The sequence below is a fragment of the Haemaphysalis longicornis genome, unplaced genomic scaffold (assembly GCF_048455015.1).
Source record: "Haemaphysalis longicornis isolate Haplotype H1 unplaced genomic scaffold, Haemaphysalis longicornis Haplotype H1 scaffold_1, whole genome shotgun sequence".
Lineage (NCBI taxonomy): Eukaryota > Metazoa > Arthropoda > Arachnida > Ixodida > Ixodidae > Haemaphysalis > Haemaphysalis longicornis.
Genome location: NW_027526203.1, coordinates 255,211,361 through 255,237,249, shown reverse-complemented (window position 1 = coordinate 255,237,249; position 25,889 = coordinate 255,211,361). Strand labels below are relative to the sequence as shown.

The 25,889-nt window shown below is 50.0% G+C and overlaps 1 protein-coding gene across 2 annotated transcripts in view; it reads left to right on the top strand.

Moving 5' to 3' along the window:
• The window catches only part of LOC144144513 (serine/threonine-protein phosphatase 1 regulatory subunit 10-like), a 62,574-nt gene extending 36,685 nt beyond the window's left edge, over window positions 1-25,889 (top strand). For both annotated transcript variants that reach the window (XM_077676002.1, XM_077675995.1), the window contains exons 3-10: window positions 4,121-4,218; window positions 16,517-16,706; window positions 17,496-18,897; window positions 19,363-19,609; window positions 20,154-20,229; window positions 20,850-21,258; window positions 21,918-22,169; window positions 24,958-25,889. In XM_077676002.1, coding sequence (XP_077532128.1) covers window positions 4,121-4,218; window positions 16,517-16,706; window positions 17,496-18,897; window positions 19,363-19,609; window positions 20,154-20,229; window positions 20,850-21,258; window positions 21,918-22,169; window positions 24,958-25,079 — 2,796 coding nt within the window. In that variant the 3' untranslated portion in view covers window positions 25,080-25,889. The remainder of the gene's footprint in view (window positions 1-4,120; window positions 4,219-16,516; window positions 16,707-17,495; window positions 18,898-19,362; window positions 19,610-20,153; window positions 20,230-20,849; window positions 21,259-21,917; window positions 22,170-24,957) is intronic.

The window sequence follows — 25,889 nt, the reverse complement described above, 5'->3', positions numbered from 1 at the left end:
AGTGCGGCATCTTGGTGTGGCCTTGCATCCTCTCCGGAGCCACCACGTTTAGCAGCTGCCGCTGAGACGCTTCAGGGCTGCCCATCGCAGTATAGGCAGCGGAGACGTGTCTAGTGGTGCTATTGTGTCCTCGCATTACCGTCGTCGTCATCCTTTTCCGACTGTGTGGTTTTATTCTCTCTCTTTCTGTCACTGAGGAGAGGCTTGGCTCGTCGCCCCTCTGAGCCCTGCACTATTGGCGTAGACATGCTTTGATACTTCTGTATTCAGCACGCGTCCTGTAGGCGTTGTTCAACCGGACCCGTAGAAGGGCTTAGATGCCTTCTATTTCCTTTTAGTTGAAGGATTTTTATGCCTCCGTCTCGCCTTGCACCGAAAAATTAACTTTAATTACTTTTGAATTTTAACTTAAATTAAGAAAATAACTCTATCTGCAAATGTAGACACACACGCCTTTGGTAAGCTCAAAACGGGAGCCCACTACCTCTGGCGCCGTCTACCGTTTCTGGCACTGAATACATGGCATCGATGGCGCTCGTAATACGTGCGTGGGTTAATTCCGCCCTTAGAAATTCGACGCAGGACAGTGCCGTTGCGATGTCAGTCAAGCTTGGGCTTCATTCCCCGGATTATACGTTTGTAAAATTAAGTCAGCCTTACCGAACCCTGTAACCATAAAGTGGAAACAGATTGGCCAGAAGTGTGGCTGTAAGCTGTCGTTTATTGCCGCGCACCGCGATGCTCCAGACTTCCGTCGCGAGTGAGGGCTCTGGTTTGTACTTAGTCTGCAGCGGCTCCTTTCGTGGTAGAGAGTGGAAAACAGCGACCATTTGCACGATACTGTAGGTTGCCTGTTGTAGCCCTGCACCCGCCCCGAAGGTGGAGAGGGTAAAGTGAAATGAGGGGGAGGGGAAACGGGGAAACAAAAACGGATATTAAGAAAAGTTCGGGATGCCAGGGGCACGCTCTGCATGACCTTGAGGCTGTTTTTCATTTTTTTTTCGCTGATGATGATTGATTGGAAGAGCAGGCGTCAAAGCCGCGTAATGTTTGTGTGTAGCTTGCGGCAGAAGAGTAATGATCACTAGACGTTATTCAGCTCTAGACAGCGTTAAGTAGAGCCGCTGTCTCTCTTTTTCGAGCTCAACAATTTGTGCTGCCTATGCCAGTGCAGCCAGCCGATCGACAGAGCTTGTAACAGATGAGGGAAAATAGCTAGGCGGACTGAGCACCCTGATAAAGCGATGTACGTAAACTGCAATCTAGGGCCTATTCCACGGCGCTTCCCCAGGCGTCCCTGCGCAGGAGTTGAGTGCGCTGTGTTTTCTTCAGTCTCCCGCCCGCCCGCAGGACTCCCGGTCCAAGAGAACCAAAATCCCCCCCCCCCCCCCCCCCCCGCCATGCTTTCGCGAACGATCGATAGTTTAGGGGCGGGGCAATTTCTGACAATATCAGAAATCTTCATATAGCAGACGTTGTCTTTACAGCGCAGCTTTTCGTCTTTGGGCGCTCAAACCGTGACCCGAGTTTTATTTCTTAAAATGCCTGCTCTCTCTCTCTCACACACACACCACACACACACACACTCGCCAGTCCAAAACGATGGCGAGGCTCACTCGCCACTCACTCATGAGTGGTAAGGGGTGTGTGTGTGGGTGAGTGCACTCGTGAGTGAGCCTGCCGACCTATGGACTCCGGTAACTTGCATGCCGTATCTGTAAGTCTAGCGGGCTCGTGGTTACACTTGTAAACATTTCGTTTTGCGTTCATTACGCGAGGTGTGTGAAGGCATTGTTTGTTGGGGTGGGGCGTTATATTCAGCCTTGCTTCCGGCCTTAATTGTTACACTGGGGCTATCGGCTGTATGTGCAAGCACCTCTTGCTAACATCCACGGACGAAAGTGCTCAATCAGCTTTTACTCTGCAGGTACATTCCGCGCTACGAGGTGATTGGAGGGCCATTTCTTCGGAATGGTTTAACCTTTGTCACAAGCTTGCTGTCACCGTGTAAAAGTCAGAAGAGCCATGTTCCTCCCCGGCGGAAGTTTTGTGTGAATGAGTGAATGAATGAGTGTATTGTGCTAGAAAAACGAAAGGAAAGTTCACCAGCAGACGTAACTTGTCACACCTGGGGGGTGTACACAGTAACGCCGGCAGGCAGATAGAGAGGAGAGACCAATTGAAGAGAAGGCAGTAAAAAACAAAATGGCCTTCGATGGAACGCTTCTTATGAGTGCATTATCTGTTTAAATATTGTGCCAAATGTGCGGGGGATAGAAGAGCTTAAATTTCTGACCAGCGTAGGGGCCCATCGGGGCATTCCCGTCGGGGGACTGACTCATTTGCAAGTGAACTGCTATCCGTTGCTGCTAGTTGCCGCATTTTGAAACGCGCAGGCAGCCGAGGTAAATGTATGCAGCTTGGCTGCCGAGTGACCCTGTTTTTACGATTTTCTGAATTTACTTTAAATCTCATGAAAAACAAAAACGCTTTGCGAATTCTTATAAGACGCGCTAGAAAAGCTTGCCGGACAGTTTGTTTTATGTCAGTGAGGGAATAAGCGAAAGTATTGTAATGCATAGTTCCTCTGCCTTAGTTCCAAACAAGTAATTGTAATGCATAGTTCCTCTGCCTAGTTTCGAACAGCTACGTTAAATAGCCCGGTACACTTCCCTGGAGGGAATGGGCTTCATTGAAAAAAAAAAAAACTTTTTAATTGGCAAACGCATTTTTTATTAGCTGTGCGCGTATGACGTGGGAGGAAGTCTCACGGATTGACCGGAAAGTCGTACTTGTGTTGTCCCTGGCCCACAAACGCGCCAGACATGTGGAAGTGTTGGCGGTATCATTTTACGTAGCTGTAAATCTCCATGGCGAGGGTCGTACAGCCCTCTTGGTAGCAGACTGGGAAGTAGCGCGACGCGTGTTAGACTCACCAGTACAGCACCGGCTGCTGATGCTCGTCGTTTCCCGTAGCTTGCCATCAGTGGACGTAGGGGTGTCCTCCTCTAGCGTGCATCGTGTACGCGAAATTCCTCTGCTATCGTCACATTCACTTGTAAAAACAATTATGCCACAGTGATAGCGAACAGAGTCGAAGTTACTTTAAAGTTGGCGCCTAATTACGAAACTACGGTTACGACGCAATGCGCGGCGTTTGTTTATTGATCCTCATGTTGTCCTGCATGTTTCCGAGTTCGGTATCTCTACCCCAGCTACTCAGATGTATTGAGCATTTGGCGGTTGTAGGAACGAATCCAGAGAGGATACAAGTCGAATGACCGATTCCTGTGACAGAGCGGTTCCGTTTAAAGTTAAGCAGTGAAACGGCTGTGGACAGAAGTGCACTTCAACGTGACCGATGCGTCACAGTTTGAAGGGAGTGCGATGTTCTGTGGGGACGCAATTTTTTTTATTTTATTGCTTGCGTGAATCAATAGTTCAGCGCCAATCAATTCCGGTTTTGATAGGTCAGCGCCAGGACGGAGCGGCCGACAAACGGCACGCGTGCTCCGCCGTTTTGGCAACGCGCTCTTCCAGGCGCCTGTCGTTCGTGCAGCTGGTGGGATATGATTCCTTGCACCAGGGGGTCTGTGTCTGCGGTTTCAGAGCAGTCAAGGAGGACGTAGCTGAGCTGTCTGGAGAGGTGGAGACCTAATATCGCATCTTATACTTGGTGACCGCTGTCATTAGCGGCGGAGGACGATGTCTAGTGGTATTTTCGTCGGTATGTTCATCTCCTTACCCCTATGACGAGCTGTAGGTGCGGCTACCTGCTTCGGTTTTATAATTGCTGCCAGCGCCTGTTAATTGGCGGAGCGAATTTTTAGCAAACGTCGGCGTCGCTGCCTCGTTTTTGTCTTGTACGGCAGGGCTTATGCCCAGGTTGCAGGGTGCTATTGCGCCGGCGCAGTAATTAATATGTTCCACACCACGCACGCCGTCGGGGTGCCTAGGTGGCAAACTAATTGTCGGTGCTCCTTTAAAGGGCTCTCGTTGGTGCGGTGCTACTTGGTGTGTAATGCCTTGAAAAGTTGTTCGTCCCGTTTTGTCCCTGTTGAGCGAGCGCGTTTTGGGTGCTCGGAGGGCTTACAGGCGCCGCCCCCTTCTGTTGTTCCAGGCTCCCATCGACCCGCTGCAGTTGCTGAAGGCGCTGTCACCCCTGCTGTCGCCAGAGGGGGGCATCCGCAGTTCGGACGAGGTGTCTAGGCTGTCTAGGTGAGGAAGCGGCCACAGCGATGACGCCTGTGTCCCCCCCTTTGTAAATATGCGCCTTGCTGGCTGCTGCTCATCTGTAAACACTGCACTACTGGCTGCTCTCTGTTGTCTGCCCTTGCATCTGTGAAACGCGGTCTTGTTTTTCCAGGACAGGGAGGGCCCAGCTCCGGCCCTGGAGGAAAAAGGCGCCTGTCCCGCCGGACTGGTGCCCCTCTGTGTGCGTGCGTGCGTGCCTTTTGTCTTCTTCTCTTTCCCCCCGTCTCCCAATCACCCCCCTCCCTCTATTGCCCAAACGCTTGTGTCCCAAGCCGGATGGCCACGGAGGAACCCGGCGCCGCTGCAGGCCGGCAACGTCTGCTGGCGAGCAAGCCAAGAGTAAGGACTCGGCGCGCGTACACCCACCGTTTGCTTGGGGCCCGCGGTGGGGCAGCCGTCGCAGACGACGCATCTTCGGGCACGACGCGCGGGGATCTTCAGTTTGACACTGGACTGCTGTGGTGCGAGCATGGCTTTGGGCCAGGACTACGGGCTCGGTGTCGCGGGGGGCAGTGCGCGCGTAGTGCTCGAGTACCGGCTCATTTGGGGGGTTGGCGGGGGGGGAGAGCTTTCCTCACCTTAGCCGGTCGTGCTGCTTCTGTCCCAAGCACGAAGACTCTGGGGAAGGGGGGTTTGTACGGAACCCCTCGCTATGTCAGCTGCTTCGTATTCTTCATCAGGGAAGCTGAAGCATGTGTCAGTGAAGAATGCAGGTAAGTGGAAGCTAGAGTTTTCCGGGGAATCTGCCTGCTGCGGCCAGGATGACGGCGTGTGTCTGAGCATTGTAACGAAGAAAGAAAAACAAAAAATTAGCAGGCCGCTTTTAGAACTCGGCGTAATTGAAATTCTGTGGTAAGTCCTGGGTTAGTACAAATCGATGGAAATGAAAGCAGGCCATACTTGCATGACTCCGACGTGCCTAAGCTTGGCTTTACGGGGAATGAGGAAAAAAAAGAAAGCACGCAAAAGCAGGTATGTTGTGTGCGGCGTGTGTTCTGTAATGGAGAAAAAGGAAATTCCTGTATTATCTGGTGCCCAATAAATGAACCTTGACGGCATTTCGGGCTGTTTCTTTGGAAGCAGTCTCACTTCCAACCACAGTACTCCCATCGCCTGAAGCCATCGGATGCGGTGGTCACGTGGTGGGGTGTGTTTAAAGCGTCGAGCCGGGAATGGAACAGCCTCGGGGCGGCGTGCCCTGCTTCGTGAAGTGCAGTGGCGGTTACCAGAGCACGTTATTAAGCTGTGCGGGCTGCCGAAAATTCGCTGTCCGAGCAGTCATCGGGACGATCTCAGCCAGTGGTGGATAACACTGGTTATTATTGGCTTTTAGCTAAGTCTGGGCGCTATAACTCTGGAAAAATCCTGCCCGTGTTAACGGAACAACCACGTTACCCAAGAATGCCGCCAGAGGGAAACGTACCGGTGCTAGGGCAATGCATCGCGCCCCCAAGCTGTGCCATAACTGGAACCCCAAATCACAAAGCTTCTGGGTTCGTCATGAGAAGTGTAGACACCCCGGGAGGCAGAAAATGCCAAAGGGAATCGATGCTGCCTTGTGGATCCAGCGCCAGGTTTCGAAACTTATCGCACTGGCCTGGAGTGTGCTTTGAGTGAGCAATGGAGTGCGGAATTTAATCCTACGCTAGTAGCTCGGGGTGGTGGAGCAGTAAATGATGCGGCTTGGGATGTATACCTTGATTAGCGAGTTCTGCTTCTGCCAAAGCGGCTCATGCTCTTGAACAGTTTGATGTGGAAGGTAATTGGCTGACGTTTAACTATGAAAAAATCCTGTAATGCTTGTTTTATACGCACCGCACAACAATGCTGATACAAAATGCGGGACACTTTATGGTGGTAGGCGATTTGTTCGGCAGGTTTCGAAATGGGGTGGGGGGGAGGGGGGGTAACAGCCATCTTGTAGCATAACGGACTTTTCTCGTACTTCGTAACCACAATAATATATTCGTGCTTGAAATTTCGTGAATTATTCGCATGCCCCTATAAACACCAACAGCTGGTACAAAAGCCTCTTTCACCTTAAAGGTGTCATGCCGACAAAATACAAGTTTGTGCCTCTTTCACCTTAAAGGTGTCATGCCGACAAAATACAAGTTTGTTTTATTCGAAAGACTTCTATAGGGCCCTAAGCGCTTGTTCGGCAGCAAACGATGCTTTATTCACTCGGGAATTAAAGATTTTAAGTCAAAATTTCCCATCTCCCGCTATATCGTGTTTTCGTGACGTCGACAATGACATCAGGAACAGGGCCTTTTTAAGAGCCTGCTGACCTGACCAGAGATGCTACCATATCTTGTTTGTAGCCCACTTTCATAGGTGGCGCTTCAATACTGCTGAAATGGACTTCTTTCCACAGCTGCCGTATTTTTATTACGGTTCATACTAATCGTTTTCTAAAGCTTAGGCTATGACTCGACAAACATGATCACGTAAGCGAGCGTGCCGCTTGTGTCATTTGGTCAGTGTTTCAGACAAGTCCAGCGCGTTCGACGGCTGTGTTCAGTCGGCAAAGTGCCGCACTAACTGCTTCGGTGTTTACGTGTTCCTTTGTAACTTCAATTGTTCACCCCACCCTTCTTACTGCTATAAAAAGATTGTGCTGTACGTTTAAGCTCAAATAGCTCCTTCGGCAAGCTTATAAGCCCTGCCTAATTTGCGTTTGCTTTTGTCGGCCTCAGCCAGTCGCACAGCAGGGCGTATGACATTATAGGTTCTGTTGCGGGTCGCATGGTCATTCCCTTTTTTCCTAATATGTAGCTTAGTCGAGTGAAGTTTACGTTAAAAGTGGTGTCAGTATGATTCTGACGAGCCAATCTTTCGAATGAACCGAACTTTATTTTGTCGGTTCCGCGGTTTCGAGAGTATACTTTGGGGCTAATTCAATTTTTTCATCTTCTGGAATTTCATTCGAAAAAAGCGTTGTTTTGTGATCTGCTGGCTCGATTCCCGGCCGCGGGAGCGGCGTTGTGACGTAGGGCAAGAAAAAAAATTGTCTACGTTTTGGGGGCACCTTTAGCATCTCCCGGGGGGTCGAGATTAATCCGGAGCCATCCACTACGGCGCGCGACTCATAGTTCAAGTGTACCTTCGGTGCGTAAAACCCCCAAAATTAAAAAAAAAAAAGTTGGCCGCGCATCTGCTTACTTCATTGTAAATGTCGAAAGACGATAGTCGTCTGTCGCCCCTGCCAAGTAACTGTCTCCCTTCTCTTTACCGGTCACCTCGTGCTCTTCCTCCCGTCTCGCTCCCACGATAAACACGAGGTTTGCTCAAGTCATCAAATTTACCGCGTTCCACTGTTGCACGTACCATCTACTGCAACCTTTCGTTAGTGCTGCGCTCTGACTCTTCGGAATGCCGCCAGGAAGGCTAGTGTCGCAGGCGGCCGCTTTTTGTATTTTCCCGGGATTTTTTTTTTTTTTCACTAAATCAAGCAGCCGTGTATTTTTAATGAAAAGAACGCTGAAAATATCACTTACGCATTTGTTTTGCCTCAAATATACGTAATGTTTTCTTTTTTCTCTACAGTGTTCATAAGTAGGAACATTGCCACTAGATTTAGAAGTTTAAGAAATGCTTTGCCTATCTAAGCGTCTCCTTCAACAACACTAAACTTTTCCCATACGGCTAATTCGAGATACAGACACAGACCAGGAATTGCGCTTTTAAGTAAAGTAGCCCAAGAAAAACTATCGTCTTTAATATTTTCCCCTCTTTTATCGTGTGCAAATCTCCAGGTTTGCGAGCTAGCTAATTTCTCCGCGTAATTAGATACACAGGCCTGTTGTACAAGGTGCCCCCCCCTTCCCCCCCACAGACACACACACACACCTCCCTTCTTCCATGACTCAATGGCCGTTGGAGAAGACCACTGCTTTCTTGATACAAAATAAATTCAAATGTTTAAAAAAAATTCAATTCCAGAAACCCTACAACATAGTTTTAACATAGTTTTTTTAAATAAAACTATCTGCAAAAATTACATCCGCGGCGTGTTTCTGCCACTATACGAAATCGCAGAACCGTGTTAGCAACGCAACACTGCAGGCGCTATCAACTGACAGTGCAAGGTTCGTAGGGCTCCAGGTACCAAGCACGATGCGTAAACAATAAAACCGTCACATCCGTGGCCTTTAGACTGCTGCTTCCCAGTAAGTCTTGAACAGAGCCACTGCCGGATGACGGACTGGCCGCGTCAGCACTCCGCCGTGGCTCTGCTCTACTTGTCAGGGATGCTGACCCTGCGGTCACATTTGGAGCGGGGTATTGTGGGAGAATGGCCGCTACTTGCGCCAAGTTCCCGAGCGACAGCGCAACATTGAGTATGCGCTACCGTGTTTCCGCCGAGGACGCCACCGTCAATGCTGCGTGGGCGGTTTCTGCCACCGGGCTGCCTCAGTCATCAGCTCCGGTCCTTGCAGCCAAGACGTGCAGCGTCGGCGTTCCGCCGCTGCTGTTTTCTCTGCTGGACCATGGCAGTCATTGCGCGATTGGGTGCAGGGAAAGCGGGAGTGTTGCAGATGAGGTTAGCTCAATCAAGAGCGTCGTGCATCTCTGGAAGAGCGCGGTTTACCACCGTGTTATCTCGTCATGACAATAGGTGGCGCTGGTGGGTCCTTACATTGCGCGCACAGCGCATGCCGGGCGCAGTTTTCGACACGTGCGTAAACTGTCGAAAACTGCCAACGGCTTTCGGGACAGTTTCCCAAACACACAAATGGGAGATGGAAGCGACATGCAGCCTTGTTGCAATGGCTCTTGGCATTTCTCGGTCGATTGTCAACGGCACATGTGCCCTAGCTAAGGGCACTCGTAAAATATACCCCAATGATTTGCTCCGGGAAATGTGCCGCATTTGCCAGCATATAATGAACACACGCCTTGTTTTGTCATCAGAAAATTGCCCTCGCGGATTTGCCGATGCATTGTGCGAATTCCTAAATGCCGGAAACGACCCTCCCCTTTTATTTTCAACCTATTTCAATTTATACACGTGCTGGGTTCAGGGAAACAAGTCGGTGACGGGGTAGGCTTGGGTTAGCCATTCCACGTGAGATGGAGTAGTTGGGGTGAAGCCGGCACGAACTGCTCTCGGGTTGCCACTGACAGAACATCCCTACTGCGACAGCGGCGCTAGAACGCGTGCTGCCTTGTCTGCCATTGAAGCCGCAGATTCTCTCCTGGCTTTCGGTGGGCGCAGTTACATAAGCGCTCGACGTGGGATTTGAATGAGAACAGCTACGCTCCATCGTGGCCGGCTGCTGTTTTGCACCAAGCCTCTACTGTCGCATTTAGAACTGTTCGGGATTGCCCAAAGGAAGCTCTTGCACATTCTGACGTATCGTCGAGCATAGTGCGTGCACGAACCCTCCTACCTAGCTGGGTGAAACAAACACTGTTTTAGCCACGCGGGTTGGCGCTATTCTTGTCGAGCTGACATTACTTCGTAAGGGGCATGAAACGAATTTCGGCACCATTTTCTCCTCCTGCATCAACTGCTTTCTTTAAATAAAGTAGCGCAACTTCACCTCATATTTCACACCAAGTTTCAGTGTACTGCTGTCGTTGAAATTAGTGCTTCGGTTAGCTCCCATGTGCTCGTGCTGTGGACGCTAAACGCACTCCTTTCAGGAACGGGCCGTGCAAGTGCGGTAAACGAGTGACTCGTGACAGCTGTTCGCGCGTCCCAAATCAACCGTGTGCCTAAAGCGTGCGAGGGGTTCCGCGAACAGAGCGGTTGCTCGGGAACCGCTGCCGTCTGCCTCGGCGGCCTGGAAAATTCCGCTTGCATTTGGAAAGTGGAACTACGCACTTCGCAGCCAGAAAGGCTGACCCAGGCGTGTAGTTAGTCTCCTTGTGCGCGAGAAGTGCACACTGGGTGTAACTGACGACTGTGAGCCGCGCACAACGCTCGGAGCTGTCAAAAATTTCGTTCGGGACTATGTTAAATGGACACTCTTTGCTCGGCTGCACGCGAGGTCACGGGTTCGATTCCCGCAAGAAATTGTTCGTAATTGAAGCCAGATGCGGAAACGCGCTGGAGTTGCAAGACGCGACGACCGGCGTTCCTCAACGAACGCTGTAGTTTATCAGCAGCCCTATTCGCCTAGTGTAGCTTCACGTTTTCTGCGCTTATACCTAGCGCTTGGTAGACAGCCAATATTCAGCTGTGACTGAAGCAAGTACTTTCACGAAAGTTCTAAACAATCCGCGAAGAAATGAGAACTAATCCCGCATGCATTTCGGGCGTTGTGATGTCAACGTTACTGGGCTCCGTTCCCTTCAGCGTTAGTATTAACTAACAAGCATGCATTCCAGGACGCGGTCACCGGGTGGTTCCGGGAAATGCTATTGTTCAAACACGGCGCACGCTGTTGCATGCTATATTCAGGGGTTGTGCCATGTTAGCCCTGACTACCATACAAAAAAAAAAAAAAAAAAAAACCAAGGCGGCAGGTTGAATGTACAGGTGCCGTCATAAGTATTGGAGCAGGGGTTGGAAATACTTCTCTTACTGGCCTAATGAGAGCCATTACCAGTTTACAGGAACTTTTTCTATTACGGATTACTCATTTAGACGCACAACAATGCAGCCAGGAAGTTTCCTGAAGAAATTCCTGTGAATTTCTGAGACCGTGTTCCAATTTTGACGACACCTGTACCTACACGTTACGAAGTGGTTGTTACGGACATAGAAGATTTCAGTGGCGTGCTACATGACCGAAACTCGTCTAAGCGGCTCAACTAACGTGCGGCTACGTTACGCGTGATTTGCTATTGCATAAAAAAAAACTGGAATTGGAAATTGACGCGACTACACACTAGAATTGTCGCCCCCCTACAGCCGTTCCCTTTGTTCGTTTAGGGTTCGTAAGCCAAAGTGTTGAATGAGCCAGGCGCAGGCTTCACGCCAGCTTGCAAGTCTGCGTGACCTCAGTGAACCTTAGTTGTACAGGTCCAGTTTAACGTTTTTCACGGGTCGGTCGGAGAGACAGACAGGAATGGTCCCTAACGTAGCCGTGATGCGTTCGTCAGTTTAAGTGCACTTCTAGCACTCTACTTCAGTACGCGAAACGTAAGGGAATACACGGTATTTAATATTTGTTAGGTCGCAAACGGATGCATATCGTTTACGACCAGCCGTTTCAAGTACTCTGGTCCCTGCAGCGGGGTCACATTTCTAGTCGACTTGGCGGTGGTGCGAGTCTACGCCTCTAGTGGCACGACTTCCTCACTGTGAGCGCATTTATTTCAGGCTGTTGTTGTTTGCTGGCTGCAAGCGGCTCTCGGGTCTCGGCAATAAATGCTAAGGTTCCGGCGTTCGACCACTGCAAAGCAACACTGGCGTGCTTGCGCTCGTGGGAAAGAAGAAACGGGGACCCCACGGCGGCTGCAACTGCGTGCTGCAGCGTCGCTTCGATGAGTTCGGCGCGAAAAGGTGGTGGTGTGTGCATGCTGCCGTATGGTCTCCCCGAGCCGGGGGGGGGGGGGGGGGGGGGGGGGGCTCGGCTAGTAAATTAGCGCGTTCTGTCCCGTTAACGTCACGCGCTGCTGGCTGGAATCCGCTTTTATCCGGCGTCCGAGGATGTGTTGCTGCTGTCGAGGCGTTCACGCGCCAATCGAGGATCCGCGTTCGTGAATTGGCGGGGCGAAGCACTGACGGCTGTCCGAAAAGCCGCTGTCTCTCCTGAAGTTCAACAGCTGGTATAGTGCATTTTCATTTTATTCGTTGTCAAGATAAGGGGAGAGTAACCGTTTTGTTAATCTGCTTTCCTGCTGAGGAGCCACAGCACCCCCTCTTCCCCCCACCCAACACACACCTCCCTTACCTTTTTTTTTTTTTGGCGGGGGGGGGGGGGGGGGGATCGTTGCGGTTGACATCGCGCCAGAAAACGATGGCGAGATAAGGAGAAGTGCAATTACTCGGTGTCGAACTTCCTTTTTCCGCCCTCGCTTTCTTGCGCCGTCGTTAACCTGAAGTATCGTGCATCAACTCGCCCACACGAGCTTGTCGAGAATCGGTTGCCCTCTTTCCATGTTCTGCGCGCGCTAACCTGTCTGCTCATCGTGGACGTACGGCGATGGGGAAAATCTGGGACTCGGGTGTGTGGCCCACGAAGGAATTGGCGTGCTTAGCGTCACGTCGACATTTAACGGGAAAATTCATTCCAAGCACATGACTAAATTTACCTGCACCAAAAGTTTGCCAGCCGTTTCGTAAGCACTTTGCGCTTCTTGAGGCCATTCTATATAATCCACTAAGATTTCCCTGACCGGCTCCATTTTTACTCCGTGCCCCAGTAGTCAAATCGCCGTCAACACCCCGAAGCCCGTGACAAATTTTCCTGTAAAAAAAAATAATAATAAGCCTGAAAAATTCTTTGGAGATTGCCTGTGCTGAGTTGGGCGTCCGCCAAGCGAGGCTGCAACTGTGTGGGTTGCCCCCCTTCGAGTTGCCCCCTGCAAGCTGGCAGCTTGAGCTCCTTCATTACGCAACAAAGTGTGAGCAGCCCGTCGGTTACGCTAGGAGCGCTAGTGCAGCAACTGAGTACCGAAGCGCTAAATGGCCCATTGAGCGAAATAGCCGGTGTCCGTAACAGAAAAGCAGGCGCGTAACCGGCGCGTTCCCGGCAGCAGCGATGGGTGGTCGTTCGCGCCAGCGGTCAACTCTCCCATTACGCGGCGGCAGGAACGAGCAGCGGCGCAGCGCGCGGGAGTCTGAACGAAGCCATTCGAAAGCGGTTCATAAAGTGAAGCGTCTCTGGCGGCGAGATTACAAAAACCCATTGACAATACGAGCCGTAAGAAAGGAGTCTTGGCCGTCCATGTGCCTTAGGGGTCCTCGACATTTCCTGCTGCGAACATCGCGGAGTCGCTAGGCTGCTGTTGGGCGGTATCGCGTGCTGGAATGTCCAGTCAACCTAGGCAGGGCGTATCAGCGATATATTGCGGTCTGTGAACGGGGTAGGCAAGAGCTGCTGCTTCGACCTACGCTTATCGCCAGTTGGTAGTGTCGGTGCCGCCTAGTGAACGCTCGGCTGTCGCCGACCAAGCGGCACGCGCTGGGAAGCGGGCGAAAAGCATAGGCGGTTTCGCTGCCCGCTCTTCCTTTTCTCCCGTTCCCCGCATACGTGAGCCTGGGGCTTTCGCCGAACCCAGCCGCCTAGGATCGCGGCGCTAGGTCGGCCCGAGGGAGCGGCTCGTAGGCGAGGAGGCGAAGGGGGAAAAACTGGTTGCTTTGGCAACGGACCCGCTTTCCTGTCTGGTGGAGGAGAGCGGAATGTGCGTCATTGCTCGGTATCGATAGCAACGTTTCATATCCTGCGCCGTGTTCGGCTGTACGGATATCTCTCTCTCTCTCTCTCTCTCTCTCTCTCTCTCTCTCTCTCTCTCTCTCTCTCTCTCTCTCTCTCTCTTTTCTTCCACAGGCTGGAGGAGCGATGCGCGGAAATTTAGGAAAGGATCGCGCTGGTCGCGTTCGGCAATAATTCCCAATTTTCAGTTGCGTCTTCGCAGCTGCGCGTCTCAAATTCAACCATAGCTTGAATTTTCGCGGCGAAAAAAAATCGTCACTGCTATTAATTGCATATCCTCCATACTGGCGGCTCATCTGATGGATAGTGGTCCCAGCCCTTTCGCTAGCTAACCGATCTCCAAGAATACACGACCAGGGATCTGGTGTCTTGATATTAATTTGAATGCTGGCCGTATTTGAATAAGCACCTCAAAACACAGGTACACTAAAACTGTAGTGTGTTTTTTCACTGAATGCATGGGGCAGCCAGAACACCATCTGTGCAGCTGTTGACCGAGTTTCTTGGACAAGTAATTCAGTAGAGTACATTCTGGCCACTTCCCTGCTGTATTTTTTTACCACCTATGAGCATTCTGCAAATACACACTAGGCGTTAAATTTAATATCGACAGTTGGGACAGTTTTCCCGAGATAGTTGTTTTTTGCCTCAAGCATTAAATAAAAAAGCCTTCTGCATAAAATATCAGTGGCTAGTTAGCTTTTGACATTGGTGAACCAGTATAAAGAAAATTCTTCTGCAAGAACCATCATTAATGAGTTTCCAACATTGGTGAGCTATAATAAAGAAAGCCTTCTGCATGAGTTGTCATGAATTATCACTGACTAGCTAGCTTTTTACTTTGGTGATACATGTGCACTGCACACACTTGTCAACATGTTGTGTTGAGGTCACTAATTAATTGCACAAACTATATAGGATACATTTTTTTATGAAGTGATTAAATCAAAGCACACTAATATAAAAAAATGCAACAAAGGTCTCATTTTGCCTTTAATTTTTGTCATAAATTCCCCCTTCCAGCCCAAGCTTGGATTCTGATTTATTGAAACTATTATTTCATGCCTGTGGGTTTGACGTTTAGATCATAAAACAGTTGTGTAAAAATAATTGCATGAATTTGTCAAGGTGGTTGTAAACATACTTTCAACAGATGTTGAGGGACCCATCAGGCTTCCTTAAATATAACTTGCGATGTCACTGCCTTGCATTTAAGATAGGTGTTTGTATTAGCAAATGACAATTGGAAGTAAAAAATTGTGACATTTGTGTCGACATATTGAGTTTTGCACCTGCTGGGTTGAAAAAAAGTCAACATTTATTTCAGCCTAGCATGGTTAAAATTGGCGTGTAATCATGGGGAAAATTACTATGTGCTGGCATTTAACATTTTGCTAAATTCGATACTTTTGGGAAGGGAAGTAGCAATGTGTAAGCTGTTGATAACCTTTACCAAAGCACAACTGCTATTAGTGAAACTTGTATAACAATAATGGCTATTGATGCGACATATTTGTGTGCCAATTTATGAGAGTGTTTTGTGATGTGCACCTGTTGGCTGCAAGCATGTTTTGGCCCGATTGTGTTTGTGATTTTTCTCTCATCTGTGGAATGAAAATAAAGGTTTGTGAACCAGTAAAATGCTGTCCTGTTTTCTTCTTTCATTTCCTCCACAGCTGTCCTTTTTGAAGATGATGCATGCCAAAGATAGTCAATCTATGTCAGAGTATCTCGGTACTTAACATTCTTTTAAAAGCCTTACGTACAAAACTTAGCTTTATTACTTAAACTGAGCAGCCATTGTGCATAATGCATTTGAGCAGCAGTGAGCATTGCAGTCTGCAGAAGCACAGACGATCATAAAGTTTACCTGGCATGTCCAACAAGCTTGTCTAGAGCAGTAGGCATTATTAGGTGGGATTCATTTAGCTCTGATGAATTGTGGCACTTTCAAACAATTTTTCTCTATCCTGACTGGCCAGCGAGCATTTTATGTTGCTCATATCCCACAAATCACCTGAACGTAAATACTAGCCACCTGGTAAACCACAAGCTTGTTTGACTGCCTTTTTTTTTTTTTTTTTTTTTCCATGTGCATGAAGTATTGCAGTGCTGTGACCTAAGCATTTTTATGTACATTCCGCATAGTGCCACAAACCTGAAAGTTGGCCTTACAAGCATAATCGTACTGGCTTAGCCTCCATATTCTGGCAGAAACACACAGGCAACAGTGCAGGCCTAGATGTCGTTCTGAAGTTAGCATCACACCTTGTAGCAAGGTTGCCCTGATGGGGCACAATGCCTTTGTGCCTTTGCAGAGTCAGTTTTTGATTAGGGTCGAGTTATTCTCTTGTGCAATCCATACAGCTAAATTTTTTCACCACCTCGCTTTATCCTAGCTAAAGGCCAAAGTAGAATGGTGCTCTCCTATGATGGCAGTTTCTAATCCGTAACGTTTGCAAAGGTTTCAGCAGTAACACTTTAGATGCCGGTCGCAAAACTATCCAAGCTCGCTATTCGAGAGGCACGTTTATCATGCATTAGGCTTTGGCATGAACCACCCTGCCATTTTGTTGGCTTGTGCAGCTCTGCACCTGTCGCATCTCTTGGATTGCACCTATATCTAAACAAGAAAATGCGAGATAATAGACTAAAGCTCCTGTATATAAACACGTACGTACAGTTTGAGGGCCTGTACAAGTCTATGAGCACGCTTTAAATTTTGAAATAGGGTTCAGCTCTATAGTTTGCTGTAGAGTAAGTAGGGCTCAACAAGCGTGACCAGCTTTTTTTTTTACTACTGCGGGGCATGCGAGGAGGGGCCCAAGCCATTGGTGTGAGCTAGTTGGAATTGCCTAAGCTGTGGCTGCTTGTTCGCCTGTGGTCCCACCTATCCAAGAGTGACTGTGTTCTTTCTGTGTGTGCAGCCTTATGAAGAAGTTCTCTCGGAAGCTCGTGAGCCGGTGCATCTACTGCGATGTGCTGTGTGCCACCTCAACCGAAATCCTGGAAGTGTTTCTAGACCTGGATGGCTGGTCTACCATCCACATGTGGCTGCAGGAGGCCAAGGCTTCCGAGAACATGCCCTTCCTTTGTGAACTGCTCAAGCTATGCCAGGTATGGGCCTTGTGGCTGCTTGCTGTGCCTTCGTCACTGGCTTTGAGTCGAATGAGTTGAAAGCCTATACATGGGGATGTGTTTTTGAATGCTCTTGTAAAGTTTGCGGGCCTCTAAAGGCACTTTTAACTGCCATAACATTGCTTGGGAACCCCTCCCTCCCTCATCCTTTCCTTGTTATGATGGCTTAAACCGGGACCACTTATAAGCAAAAATAAGTAAAGAGGCCATGCCAGTCCCCCAGCTGATCTATTTAGTCACGTAAATTATTCACAAAGGGCCCTCGGAGGGGGGTGGGGGGGGTGGGGGGGGTGCATGGAAAAATCAGTTGTGACCACAACAGTTTCTCTAAAAATACTTTTGGATATTTAGAGCGTGCCATTTTTGTATCTGTTCGCATTGCCAGCAAGTGGTGTATTGAGCAAGGCACTGCCTTTTTTCAGATCCTTCCCATGTCTCTGGAGCGACTCAAAGAGAATAGTAACATTGCTTGGGAACCCCTCCCTCCCTCATCCTTTCCTTGTTATGATGGCTTAAACCGGGACCACTTATAAGCAAAAATAAGTAAAGAGGCCATGCCAGTCCCCCAGCTGATCTATTTAGTCACGTAAATTATTCACAAAGGGCCCTCGGAGGGGGGTGGGGGGGGTGGGGGGGGTGCATGGAAAAATCAGTTGTGACCACAACAGTTTCTCTAAAAATACTTTTGGATATTTAGAGCGTGCCATTTTTGTATCTGTTCGCATTGCCAGCAAGTGGTGTATTGAGCAAGGCACTGCCTTTTTTCAGATCCTTCCCATGTCTCTGGAGCGACTCAAAGAGAATAGTAGCCCCAAGCTAATCAAGAGCCTGATGAAAAGCAGCGATGAGAACGTGCGGCTCACGGCTGAAAAGGTTGTGACTGGCTGGATGAAGCTGATCAAAGGGGACTCCAAAGAAGCTGTGAAGCCTGTCAAGGAAGCAGACGCCGTTGTAAAGAAGAAGAAGAAGTCTTCATCGTCTTCCCACTCGACAAATTCCCACTCACCTAAGGCCGTTCCTGCGAAGAAGGACCGCTCAAAGGGCTCCGTTGAGGAACCGGTCACCGAGAACAACATCGGGGGCGGTGCACACGGCCCTTCGAGGAGCAACTCATTTTCCTCCTCGTCAGACAAGGAGAGCCCTTCCACCCCCAAGGAGTCCCCGCCCAAGAAGGCCAAGCTCGCAGACCGGCCCAAAACGGTCAAGACTTTCCAGACGCGGTTCCGTTCCACAGGCTTGGAAGAGGCGCCCTTGCCACCACCCACGAAGGCAGGCACGAAAAAGGTCAGCCGGCCGGCCGTCGACAAGAGTGCTGTCCTGACGGCGAGGCAGCGGCTGACCCCTACGGTGCACGCCGAGCGGAGGGTCAAGCCGTCCAGTCTGGTGTCCATGGGAGGCGATGGCCACAATGCGGGAGGCCCCGGCATTCGGCTCATCGCACCCAAGCCGGTACACGTGCTGCACGAAGATGGGGGCTTCATGGATGCCCTGACAGCGGCCCCTGCACCCACGCCTGTGGCAGCGGTGCGACGCAAGCGCAAGACCTCCGGTGCGGTGGCTCCCGGGGCCAAGGGGGCCAACTTGCCCACCAGCCCCACACAGGCAGCACCCAAGTTCCAGTTCTACAAGGATACGCTGGAGGGAGGAGCATCAGAGGCTGCCGGTACGGGTGCCACCCCTGCTGCCGATGCCACTGCGGCTGCTCCTGCTACTGCTACTGCTACTGCTGGTGCTGGTACTGTCGCTGATGCTGCCCGAGAAGGAGACGGCGAGAAGGCCCAGGACGTCAAGGTGGAGGAGGAGGATGACGACATTGGGAAGAGGGTAAAGCGGAGAAAGAGGGGACAGGCAAAGGCAGTGGAGGTTGGCAGCGAGGATATTGCCTCCCCAGAAGGGAATGATTCGCCCCCAACGCCTCCGGGGGAGGAGGAGGCACCAGCGACTGAAAGCCAGGAGCCGAGTAAAGCAGCTGGAGCGGAAGCCGCGGAGGAGCCAGTCAAGAAGGAAGACGAGGAGGAAGCAGGGAAGAGCTCGGAAATTGATCCCTTTCCAGACAGGCCCACCTCAATACTCTCTATGACAAGGAAAAAGACGAAAAAGTCTGTGCGCTGGGTGGAGGACAGCAAGCTCAAGCAGTTCCACTACTTCGAGCTTGATGAGACAGAAAGGGGTGAGTGTGTGTGTGTGTGTGTGTGTTATAGGAAGCTGCCATCATGTTTGTAGGCATGCTAGCTATGAATAGAAATTTTGTCTTTTGTGACTCTGGAGCTGTAGGAATATTCTGTACCATGCAGCCATGTCCAGCCAGGCTCAGTGGCTAAGGCGTTGCGCTGCTGAGCACGAGGTCGCGGGTTCGATTCCCGGCCGCGGCGGCCGCTTTTCTGATGGAGGTGAAAAGCAACAACGCCCGTGTGTACGAGATTTCGGCGCACGTTAAAGATCCCCAGGTGGTCAAAATTAATCCGGAGCCCTCCACTACGGCGCGCCTCATCGCCTGCGTTGCGTTGGCGCGTTAAAACCACACAATCAATCAATCAGTGTTGTTTGGCAACACTAAATGTCACGTGCAGTTTTGAAAACTAATATTTGCAAATTAGTTACAGTGTGGTTCTTTTTTCTGTCCCCCATTTTACAGTGAATGTCAACAACTTGCACAACTTTGGCGACATGAAGACACTCGAGATGAAGCGGGAAAGGCAAGCCGTTGAGACAGCCCGTAGGTTGATGGGCGACCGGATGGAGGAAGCTATTCCGTTCCGAACGCCACGGCGGCTGACACTGCCCGAAGCCCTTGCTGAACCAGGGGCCAACAGCCAAGAAAAGGAAACACAAAAGCTCAGGCAGCAAAAGACACTGCAGGAGATCTACTTCTCAAAAGAAATGTAAGCAAACTGATGCACCAACAGTTGCTATAAAATGCTGTCAGAAGCCTGGTCCCTTTGCACAAAGTTATTAGCTCCTATGAATCAATTTTTAACATTGGACTGAGCAGGATTTGGTGCCATTTTATGCCTCCCCTACTTATCATTTACAATGGCATTTTACAGGGGCAAATTATGTCCAAAAATGGTCGCAGTATCATTCGTGAAGGCAACTTAAAAATCTTGTTAAAAAATTAATGTGCTTGCTCAGTACCACAATATTCAGACCTGGGTGAAAGTTGTTTTACTTGAACGATTGTCATGACCTGTGTTACTGCTGCTAGGTACCTGAGTTGTCATTGACCAGGAGAGTATCACCTCAATATCAAACTCTTGTATTCACAATTTGTTTCTATCATATTTGCAGCTTGTTCTCATCTAACAGCATAAGCTGCACCTTCATTCTCTCTGTGCCAAAAAGAGGAAGGGAGCTTTCTGGCAGAGCAACTTGGCCTCAAACATGTGCCGCCCCATACTTAACGCCCTTTTTATCTGCCCCCTTCAGGATTCCAGACTCGCCGTATGAGGCTGACCCGGAGCAGCTGTCCACACAGGAGCCAAAGATTATCCCGCTCGAAGATGTAAGTCGTGCTTGTCTTGCTGCCCTCTCACGTTGCGTTTAAACAAAGAATACTGTGCCTAGTGTGTTTATGTAATAAAATGCACAGTTTCGCAGCTTTGCACAAAGGCCCCCCACCCACCCAAATTCGGGAGCCTGAGGGAAGTTTACTATGACAAATTGACATCCCAGTGCTCTTTATCTGTCAAGTGTAGAAGGCTCCAGAAGTGTTTTTGTTTGAATTCACAGGCAAGTGGCATACTCTTAATAACAACAACAAAAAAAAGACAAAAATGCTGACTCAGAGTTTGCTTTTGCATTCGCTGCAGCTACTTTTGTGCTGAATTTTTGTGCACGCTTTTCTCGTTTCGCATGCTGCAAAGCTCTCTTGGCTTTAGCAACCTTCTGCCTGCCATTAATGAAAGAGGTGGTGAAAGATTGGTCAGCAGTGAACAGACTGGAGCCTTTTGCGTACATTTGGGATTGCTTGGCTATCGAGTGTTTAGGCAACATGTTGAGGGCCTCGCTTAACGTCGTGACTTCGGTGAAGGTTCACCTGGTTGGACAGAGCTGGAGCCCCTGCCTTTTGCGCTTTGAGTGGAAGAGCGAGGCGAGTAGTGACGCATGATCTGCTCCCCCCAGGAGAACAGCCCGAGCGGGACGCTGGACTACTCGCACATGGAGGTGCCCAAGGCGAGCAGCCTGCCGCCCATCCTGTCCAACCTGGTGCTGTCCATAGCCTCCAAGGGCCAGCCGGGGGGCGGCTCCCCACTCCAGCCGGGCCAGCAGCCAGGGGGCCTGCTCCAGGGCCAGTTTGGGGGTGCCCTGGGGCAGCCCGGGGGCGCTGCGGGTGGCCTGCTGCAGAACCTGGTTGGGGGGGGCCTGCACGGCGGTGGTGGCGACATGCAGCAGCCGCAGGCCCTGGGCCTCATGGGCCTCATGGGGGCCCCCGAGGGAGCCCAGGGGGCCATGCACATGCAGCCGGGCATGGCCATGCCGGCCGGCGAGGGGCCGCCTTTTGCCATGCACCCCAACGCCATGCAGGGCCAAGGTGAGGAGGGGTCGGCTTCTTCTATTGCGCAGAGCGGCCCGGTGCAAGGCCGTGTGGAATCCTGCCTGTTTGAATTTTGCCCTCGGAAGAAGGTGCAGCGTTAGAGAGGAGCAACACGAGAGATTGCCGTTTTTTATTGTCAGTGTTTTGTGGTCTGTCGCTTTGCCTGGTGAGAAAAAAAAATTGACCAATGGGATCGTGACGGGAAAATCCATTAGGGCTGGTGTAAAAATGTGCAGATAAAGCCAGCACAGTTAGCTTGATTTAGGTGTTTGCTGCAGTGATGACATTATCGAGGGTGTACTAGGGAAAGAAGCGCAGCTGCACCTGTTTACTGGCCACTGTGTAGCCACACCTTCCTCTGCTTTCCTTTTCCTGCTGTGTACAGAGGCCAAGCTTTATTTTGGCATGCGAGAGACATTCGTTGATTTTATCAGAACATTGCTTTGCACAGGTGTATTTTATATTGCATCTGTCACACGAAATCAAAAAGCGTTTGTTTTATCTTGCAGAACCATACTGATTCTTGAGGTTCTCATGCACACAGAATACTGATTGCCACTCTGGTTATATTCTTTGGAACCGTTTGTCCGCACACAGTGTGCACATTGACTGCTGCCATGGGCTTCTGCGGTAACCGTGACCCTTGTCCCTCGCAGGCATGATGGGTCCACCGATGAGCATGGGCGGCTCCGGCGGGTTCCCCATGGGGGGGCCCATGCACCCGCAGAACAATGCGGGCGAGTGGGGGATGATGCACCCCGGCATGGCTCAGGACGGGGCAGAATTCTACGGCCGGGGAGGGCCCCACCCGGGCATGGGGCCCATGGGCATGGCGCCCATGTCGGCCGCCGGAGGGGGCCAGCACCTGATGGACTTGCCGCCTCGCGGAGGCCCACCTCACGGCAGAAGTGAGTGCATGCGTTTTTCCAGCTTGAAACTACAATGCAGTGCCCCTGTACCACAAAGCATTTTGGTACTGTTTTAAAACGGGTGTAGCATGCAAGAAAACAAAGATAAGGAAGAGAGTAAAAATATAAGGTTGGATGAGTGGTACGAATCTAACACAAGAATTTTGTGCGGCAGATGAGAGCGCTGCTGACTGCGCCACATACGGCAGGCGTTTGCAAATTCAGAGGAGACATAGGTGGTTAGAAGAGCGAGGGAGGCACAGCATGCGCGCACGCAGCAAGGCTGATACAAGTGCCTCATAAACGGCTGGGGCAAAATAACCCTGATACAAATAGTGGGAAAACCGTGGTCCCGTACATGGCCTGTGGCGCTGCATATCAGCCATGCCACATGGGGTGAGGCAGACTGCAAAGGTGCTGAAAGGCACTGCAGTCAGCCGCAACAGTGGACCTCCTGAGCAATGTGAACAGAAGCAAAAGGAGGTTCAGTTGGCAAGTGGCCAATCGAAGGAGGCAAGCGGAAAAACGAAGGAACCAATCAGGCCTTCCGGTTTCCCCTCCATGGCACGAACAGAGTGCTGGCAGATGGCCACTTTGGAAGTCGTTGAAAGCAAAAGAGTTTGATAAACGTACACTTGGCTTGCGCGTACTCGAGCTAAAAAAACAGATTGTAAATCAGAGATCGTTTGAGGGTGGTGAAGTCCACCCGATTTTGGCAGCTCAAGCCGCAAGCGAAACAGATACGGTCCCGACCCAACTGCCGTGGCTTGTGTCGCCAAGGTAGGCTTGTACAATAGCTATTAGTAGACTAAATAAGGATGATCCGGCTACATAACTTGCATTAAGAGCAACGTGGGACTTGTATGCGAGATTGGCAAGTGAGGAACAGGCAGTACCACGGCGAGGGCCTCTCAAATACAACAAACTAGAAGCAGCCAGCCATATGTATTCAGGGCCTAGCTTGACATGCTGTATTTTGCGTGAAAGTGCCATGTGTTGTTGGGGAGTCGAGGGGAAATCCAGCTTCATGTTTTGAGAATCGCTAGTTCGAATCTCGCTGGGGGCGTACGTTTTTCTTTTTTTTCCCCTACTGCCTTTAAAGCTTTTGAGAACTGAAAACAAATATTTTTATAGAAGAAACGTCCCCAACACACGCAGAATCGTCAAAACGATGTACAACCCAAGCGGGAAGCTTTTTCACTAGGTCTTATTGCTGAACGCCGCCGTTGATCCTGGGCATGGAGGTTCAGTTAGCCGCACTGAAAGCAGCCCAGCGGCGGTGGGCTGCCGCTGCTCCATGTCGTTCAGCTTGACGAACATACGGTGTCCTGCCGCGGCAGATTTTCTGCTGTGCGAACTTCAGCGTGAAAGATTGCTCCATGTGTTCTGGCCTTAACCCTTTCACTGCAGGGTTTTTTCTATGGCTGGTCCCCACTCCCTACCAGGATTATTATATTATGTTATTATTTTTTCCCCCATGTTCGTTCAGTGAAATTTTATTCTATACTCGGGGACAACTTTCTGTGGCAATGCAGCTAAGGCTACAGAGAACTGCGCCGTTTCACTTCGCAGCTGGAACTACTTCAACAAAAATAATTTGCTGGGCGTAACCTAAGCTATTGAAAAACATATAGTTCTTATTTTTTAGCCTTGGATTGATAATGCCACTAAATTATTAGCCAGAATATGTGAAACAGAGAGCGTTATTTTTAGGTTTTCGGGTTTATTTCGTTGCGGCGTTTGCCACTGGCGTCGAATAGGTTCTCTTCATAAAAAAAACATGGCGTCCTCGTTGACGGCCGCTTAGCTCGCCACTCCGGTAGCTCGCTACTTTTATACATTAAACATTTAAACATTTTATTCAGGATTACCACCTTATCTAATAAAAAAATGTTGTACTGAATGCGAACTATTTAACACTTAAATAATTATTTAATATTCTTCAAAACAGCACACCACACAAAGCGGCAGCTGGCAGCTAAGATGCAGTTAGTGACCCTGGTATTCTGAATCCTTCCTCCACACGAGCCTACAGTGGAGGAGATCCTTGAAATCGATTTCCCCATGCATGAGCATTGCGGAATCCTCCCCTCAGCCGAGTGGAGGGAGCAAGTGGAGTGGAGGAGGGACTCAGAGTGCGGCCCTGAGACTCCCTTGGCTGCTCTGGTCGCATCTGACCTACCATGGCCAATGCAGCCATGCTGCTAAGATTAGACAAAGTGGCACGGAAGTAAAAACGTGTGCTCTGTTTGTTGTCCAAAATTTACCTGACACGATCATGCGTTTATATGATTTTTCAATAGATGGCGTGACATGCCCACAATATTTGTTTTTTTTTACACGAGTTGTCTCGGGAGTGGCAGGGAGTCGGGTAAAGATGAGTATACTCGTACGTGGCAGGGGGTCGTGCGACTGTGGTTGCCCAAGTAATCTCAAGAGTGGTAGTGAAATGGCCACTAGAAGTGAACAGTGTCACGTAGCACTCGCACATCACCGAGGAAAAAGCAGCTGTGTGCGGTGCACAGCCATCGTGGGCTCCATTATGGCCACTTGTAAATAGATTGCCTCATCTTTTAAATATACCGCTTCATCATCAAACACGGTTCGTGTCATCTATTCTGCTGCCACGTAACAATGTGTTTCTCTTCTCCAGCAACGGACTCGCCCCACATTGGCCCGCTGCACATGTTTGTTGCGTAAAACAGCTTGCCCTTGCAATCTCCACGCCAGTACGAAGAGATGAAAGAGTCACTAAGCGGTGTGTTTCTTTCGCCTTGGCTCGTTTCAGATTCTCGGATGAGGAATCACCCACCTCGTGTGCCCTGCAAGTACTACATGACGTCGCAGTGCCGGTTTGGTTCGGGGTGCTCGTTTCTTCATCCTGGTGTGAACGGGCCGCCACTGCAGTAGCCAGCTGGCCTGTGGGCCCCAGCAGGTCACACATGCTGGAGTGTGGCGTAGAGCTTCCCCGTCGTGCACCCCTGCATCGTGGTGTGGTGTCGGAGTGACTCGCAAACGGCGTCGCATCGTGCTCCAACTTCTGGTGTGGCTTGACTGCTCATTTCTGTGCTTTCGGAAATGCCTTGCTGCATCTGGAGCCGAAGAACTTATGCCAAGCGCCAACCATTGACTTCACTGCTCATTTTTGTGTGACTGCTTCCGTGCTGTTCCATAGCTGAATGACTTCTTGGTTCAAAAACGTCACGGGGTGTGAACGTGGTGTAGAAGACATTGGTGCAGTGCCACTCTTGTGCTTGGTGCTCATTTTTGCGTCCTGGTGTGAATGGCCAATCCCTGTGGTAGCTGCATGACTTGTAGAAAAGTGTCACATGGCTAAAAATTGCAGTGCAAGAACTTGTAGTGTAGATATTTGTCTTGTACATACGTAGTTACAAATTGAGATTCAGCGTGGAATGACTGTTATATTTATTGTTTTACCATGTGTACTGGTGCTTCCGAAGGAGTTGCCAGACTCATCAACAACCTGGAACAAGGAGCTCGTGATAAAAATTTGCCCCTCCAGACGTAGTGGAATGATTGCAAGTTTTTTTTTTTTTTTTTTTCCTGCATCAGTGAACAGTCATGTTGCGTGATTTAATTTTCACCCCACTGAACTTTGTACATTGCACATAAACAAACTCTGTACAGTTGTATATACATATGTATATAATGCAGCTTTTGCTACCTCCAATTAAAAAAATGGAAGTTGATTTTGCTACA